This window comes from Amblyomma mixtum, chromosome 8, assembly GCF_055824585.1.
Source record: "Amblyomma mixtum isolate Tamu chromosome 8, ASM5582458v1, whole genome shotgun sequence".
NCBI classification, from domain to species: domain Eukaryota; kingdom Metazoa; phylum Arthropoda; class Arachnida; order Ixodida; family Ixodidae; genus Amblyomma; species Amblyomma mixtum.
Window position 1 is genome coordinate 95,032,346 of NC_143019.1, and position 6,466 is coordinate 95,038,811.

A 6,466-nucleotide genomic window follows, 5' to 3' on the forward strand; every position below is an offset into this window, starting at 1 on the left:
ATCGCCTTTTCACGTATATATAAAGAGCCACGTCAGAATCAAGCAGCATGCAGTTTTGTGATAAAATTCAAGTCGCGTTCGATTTCTTGCGTAGAAGGTTTCCGCACACGTGTAGGACTGAACCGGTGCGGAGGCGCTGCGCGACACCCCCTCTATACCCCCTCCTACCCGCCGCCTTTTTAGCACCAAATCACGACTTTTTATATCCTCATGGCTTGCCTTGAAGTCCAGTTCATTCTGCACCCAAGTAATTAGTGCAGGAGAATACAATTTTTTCTATTTCTTTTTTAGTGGGCACGGCGGAGGCTTTGGAACCATGCGGCTAACAAATCCGTTCCTGTTTTTTGTCCAGGCCGTGTTTTTCGTGAACGTGGAACCCGCATCACAGGGGGCGTACCACGACAACACTGGAAATTGGACCGACCATCGTGTTTCCGGCGTGATTTCTTCATCGGAATGCATCGCGAAGACCAAACTGATAGGACTGCGCAACTGGACACCACTACTGCATGCGCATCGCACGCCACCGTCGACTACGTCACCAGTCACAGCACATAAGAGAAGCTTCTGCCCGGTTCGCGACCAGTGGGCACGGCGGAGGCTTTGGAACCATGCGGCTAACAAATCCGTTCCTGTTTTTTGTCCAGGCCGTGTTTTTCGTGAACGTGGAACCCGCATCACAGGGGGCGTACCACGACAACACTGGAAATTGGACCGACCATCGTGTTTCCGGCGTGATTTCTTCATCGGAATGCATCGCGAAGACCAAACTGATAGGACTGCGCAACTGGACACCACTACTGCATGCGCATCGCACGCCACCGTCGACTACGTCACCAGTCACAGCACATAAAAGAGAAGCTTCTGCCCGGTTCGCGACCAGTGGGCACGGCGGAGGCTTTGGAACCATGCGGCTAACAAATCCGTTCCTGTTTTTTGTCCAGGCCGTGTTTTTCGTGAACGTGGAACCCGCATCACAGGGGGCGTACCACGACAACACTGGAAATTGGACCGACCATCGTGTTTCCGGCGTGATTTCTTCATCGGAATGCATCGCGAAGACCAAACTGATAGGACTGCGCAACTGGACACCACTACTGCATGCGCATCGCACGCCACCGTCGACTACGTCACCAGTCACAGCACATAAAAGAGAAGCTTCTGCCCGGTTCGCGACCAGTGGGCACGGCGGAGGCTTTGGAACCATGCGGCTAACAAATCCGTTCCTGTTTTTTGTCCAGGTAAGAGACAAACAGCCTGTTTACTCTTACCGCAGTGACAATGTGTGCCTACTGCTTCTGCCGTGCCCACGGCCGTTAGTTACGCTCCTTACAGCAATGTATCATTGTTTTGTTGACGTGCTTGCTATGAGTGGTGACGTAGAACCAAACCCAGGTCCTTCGACACAGGAAATGCTGCAAACAATAATGGAAGATCTTAAACAGCTGAAACAAAATACAAGCTCTACTAACACGAGACTGTCTGCTATCGAAAAGAAGCTAGACGATATTTCCTCAACGGTTACTGACTACACCTCTAAAGTAGAATCACTGGAAAAAACTGTCGACAGTCTACTTATGAAAGTAGACGACCTAGAGAATAGAAGCAGGCGGAACAACCTAATTGTGTTTGGCGTTAAGGAAACCGAGGACGAAACGCCCCAAGACCTTGAGAACATGGTCTGCAAGGATGTTCTTCTGGACCGGTTGAAAATTTCGGATGTGGCTATTGAGCGTATCCACAGAATAGGGAAGCCAGCTGAGGACAAATGCAGACCAGTTATCTTTAAGCTAGTTGACGGGAGGGTCAAAGAGAGAATTCTCAAAAGCTGTAGAAATCTGAAAAACTCAGGCTATAGTATATCCGAGGACTTCTCCCCTCGCGTTCAGTCAATACGAAAGAAGCTTTGGGAAAGTGCGAAAGAGCAAAGGCTGAAAGAAGAGAAGGTCATGCTCAAGTTTGACAAAATTAAAATAAACGGCAAACTGTATCGATGGGACGATGCCCGCAATGAAAGAGTTCCCTGCGCTCCAAAGTGATGGTCTGTTTCCAAACTCGTGTCCGCACAAAGTAACACACAGAGCTCAGGAGCACTAAGAACACAGACATCCTTGAATTCCTTTTCCGTGCTTAACATTAATGCTAGAAGCATAGTAAATAAATTCGGCGAACTTGAAAGCCTCCTCTTCACACACGATCCTGACGCTGCTGTTCTGACAGAAACATGGCTTCATGATGCAATTCCGAATGATGCAGTTATCACATCCGATCAATACGAAATCGTTCGCCGCGACCGCACTTCAAGAGGGGGCGGTGTCGCTATTCTGATAAAGAAAGGCATTGACTATACGCTGATACCGCATCACACCAACACTGAAATGGTTTGGGTTGTTCTCCGTCTTCTTCAGCTTAGTCTTTTAATAGGTGTTATTTATCGACCACCGAATGCTGATACTTCTGTACTGGACAACTTGCACGACTTTTTAAATGAACATACAAAGCGCTATAGCCATGTTATCGTATGCGGCGATTTTAACTTGCCAAACATCAACTGGGATTCTCTGTGCGATAAAACTTTGTGTGCTAACTCGGATGCTTTGCTCAGCATTGCTTTCAACTATAACTTAAACCAGGTTGTTCAGAAACCTACGCGCATTACAGAAAATACCAGTTCTCTTCTTGACCTAGTATTTATATCAGACCCTGTTAGTCAATTGGGCTTTTCGACAGATGTCTTTCCCGGAATATCAGACCATGAAGCGGTGCTCTTTAAAAGCGAATTGCTGCGACCAGTAATTGTTCATCAGGCAGGAAAAGTGTTTCGCGACTTCAACAATGCTCAGGATGAAAGCGTTCTAGATCAGCTTGAACTTACGTATGAATTCTTTGCCAAAAAATATACTGATGGGCGTACAAGTGTGAACGACTTGTGGTTAGAATTCAAAAGTACGGTTCATCAATGTATCAACAAGTACGTGCCGCTTAAACATAAGAAGCTGAAAATGGCGTGTCCCTGGATAACACGCGAGATCATACAGTTAAAACGTCGCGTGAAGCGCTTATCAAGGTCAAGCAATAAAGTTGGTGGTGCTTTGCCGGCTCTTCGGGCTGAACTGCGTTCAAAAATAAAATCTTCACGGTACCACTTTTTTAATGTCAAGATGCACAATTTTCTAAAAACTGACCCCCAAAAGTTCTGGAGGCATCTGTCACAGAAAAAAGACCCGGTTAACAAACTTCTCCTTAACAACACAGTTGTTACCGACTCCCTCCGCTTAGCGACTGCCTTCAATGAGCACTTTTCTTCTGTATTCCTGAGTAACAGCAACTCAGTCTCCGAATCTCGAACTAGCCATTTCAATCTGCCAGACCTAATTATTAACGAGGAGGGTATTGTTTCGGCTCTATTGGAGTTGAACACAAAAAAATCCTCTGGACCAGACGATATCCCTAACGCTTTTTTGTACAGATATGCTGAGTGGTGCGCTAAATACCTATTCATTATTTTTACTGAAAGTCTCAGGACAGGAGAAATTCCAAACGATTGGAAAACAGCAAAGGTGGTACCCATTCACAAATCAGGAGACAAGCTTTGCGTGAAGAATTACAGGCCAATTTCTTTGTTATGTACGTCCAGTAAGGTATTAGAGCATTTTATTTTCAAGCACATAAGTTCATTCCTAGAGGGAAGCGGTTTTTTTATTGAAAGCCAGCATGGGTTTCGGCAAGGCTTGTCGACAGTGACGCAGCTTATTCATATTACAAATGAAATTATGATGTCGCTAGACAATAATGGACAGGTAGATTTAATTTTCATTGACTTCGAAAAAGCGTTTGACCGGGTATCGCATGGCAATCTTTTGTTAAAAATAAGGTGGTGGTTAAATAATCGGCAAGTAGTACAATGGTTAGATTCCTACCTTACACAGCGGCATCAGTTTGTTCAGATATCTGAATCTAATTCCACAAAAGCGCCAGTACTTTCAGGGGTTCCCCAGGGCTCAGTCCTTGGGCCGCTTCTCTTCCTTATTTATTTGAACGACCTGTCCTTCAACTCACGCATACGCTGTCGGTTCTTCGCCGACGACTGTGTTATATACCATAGTATCACATCAGTCGAAGACCAGGCACTCCTAACCGACTACTTAACAGCAGTTTCCAGCTGGTGTTGTACTTGGCAAATGGGTATAAACAGTTCAAAATGTGGAAAAATGACAGTAACACGAAAGAAACAACCGCTCCAATGCACATACAAAATCAATGGCCTTCCGATCAACTCAGTTACTCAGGTGAAATATCTTGGGGTAACCATGACATCCAACCTGAACTGGAGCGTACACATCCAGTCCATTGTCTCAGCAGCGTCCAAAAAACTTCGGTTTTTAAAGCACCGCCTAAAGCATTGCACGAGCAAAACTAAACTGACAGCATACACATCACTTGTGCGTCCAGTGCTCGAATACGCCGACGCTGTATGGGATCCGCACACAAAAACGGATATAAAAATTCTTGAAGGCGTCCAGAGGAAAGCACTCCGGTTTATTTACCACGCTTATGGTCGGCAGGTCTCGGTATCTGATTTGCTCAACAGATCTGGGCTTCCCACGCTTGAATCCCGTCGAAAGCAGCACCGACTAAAAATGTTGTTCAATATCATACATAATAAAACAAAACTGAATTTTCAGAGTTACATGCAATACAACACAACACGCCCCACCCGTAACAAACACGAACGGACTATCTTGATGCCACGATGCCGAACAAAAGCATATTCTTGTTCCTTCTTTCCACGCACCATTTCCGAGTGGAACCGACTGCCAAGCGATATCACCAACCTGGTATCTTCAGAATCTTTTTTGTCTGCTGTTTCGGCTCATGTATCGCAGTAGCGCGTCTAGTACACAGTGTATTTCGATTTCCTTGTTTTTATTCTGTTCACTTAGTCTGTCTGACGTCGGATGATTTGCCTGTACTTTTTTGCTTCCCGTTGGTCTTATTGAATTTTGTTCTCGTACTGTAATCGCCCTTTGTTGCTGTTATTTGGTTGTTACTACTTTGTAATTTTTTCTTTTTTTTTCTTTGTGCACTCCTGCCTTGACCGCCAAAGGGCAGTCGGCAGTATTTATGAAATAAATAAAATAAATAAATAAATAAATAAACACCTAGACGAAGCGAACGTGCCCCACGAGAGATAATTCATATATGAGAAGCGCAGAACAGACAGAAAATCAAGCGCGAGCCGTTTTATTATTTTTTACCCAAAAAAGTCAATTGCAATGAAATAAACAGAGCAAGCGGTTTTGGACAGGGGAATGTCCAGAATGAGATCGTAAGAATATAGGGGCCTCGCGATATGTATAACATTGGGCGTGTACAATAACTTGTAGCCACATGCGGACGAATATAGTGAAAAAGACGTGAAGTGGCAGATGCCACAAGGGCTATAACGGAGTGGCAGTGCGGGCTATTTCGCATACCTCTGGCATAGCGAAACCAGCGAAGGTAATGTGAAAACAAGCAGAAGCGCCTTCCTGCGTCCTGACTCCTACTTGGGTTCGTGTTTCTTCCGCAGGTTGCTCCACCTCAGCGTAAGAAATAATGGAAGTTTTTGACGGGCACAAAACGACTGCACTTATAGCCGCAGGAATGACTAAGAGTAAACGAATAGCGAGCACAAATCCTGTCAGACAATGGACATTATCACGCACGCAGGGATATGAATAGGGATGAGAAATGAGAACTAAAGAGACAAATCTATAGCCCGAGGGAAAATTCGAACGCACAGCAAAGAACTAAAGTCAAGAAACAAACAACCCGTCAATCAAGATTTTTAATATATCAGAAAACAAGAAAGTTGCAAAGGTCACAGGGAACCAATAATTAAGTCTGTCGCACGTACGAAACAGGCCAGCATATATCACTCGACGCATCCGTTAAACGATCAAGAACCCACAAAAGGGCGAACGCTTAGGAGCCACTTTTCTTCCGGTGACTGATAACGAAAATAACAGGGATATTTTAAAAGTGGGCATACCAGCAAAGAGTTTCAAACAAAAATGAAAACTGGATAAAAATTTTCATTTTCTGTCCTTGAGAACTGCAGAGCTGCTGATCACTTGTTCAAAATTGGTGCGTTTTGCCAGTTCGCTTTCAGTCGATAATAATGCAAGATCGGAAAGCCTATAACTGACCCATGAATGATTCCAATTAGGCTTTGATTTCTTTCAGCTTGGAAACACTCCTCTTGTCCTAGAATGGTGTTGTAGTTTCGGAATAGAAACTTCGAGTTCTTCCTTAGTTGAATAAAGATGACCTTTCGCTTCAAGAGGTTGAAAAGAAGTTGCCAGCTCTAGAATCGCTTTTGATCTTACGCACAGCTCGGCATAACATCTAATGCACTCCAGCATCGCCCTCGTATTTGCTTCCTGCAATGAAAGTCCCGAATCTCTTGCTTGTTCACCTGCCA

At 44.8% G+C, this 6,466-nt stretch overlaps 1 protein-coding gene across 1 annotated transcript; it reads left to right on the forward strand.

Annotated features, from left to right (window-relative positions):
• Positions 1-298: 298 nt before the first annotated feature.
• On the forward strand, positions 299-5,627 carry LOC149333604 (uncharacterized). Its single transcript, XM_089558715.1, has 2 exons — positions 299-1,241; positions 5,573-5,627. Exons 1-2 carry the CDS (start codon positions 510-512, stop codon positions 5,597-5,599), a joined length of 759 nt encoding a protein of 252 aa, XP_089414841.1. The 5' UTR covers positions 299-509; the 3' UTR covers positions 5,600-5,627.
• Positions 5,628-6,466: the final 839 nt, after the last annotated feature.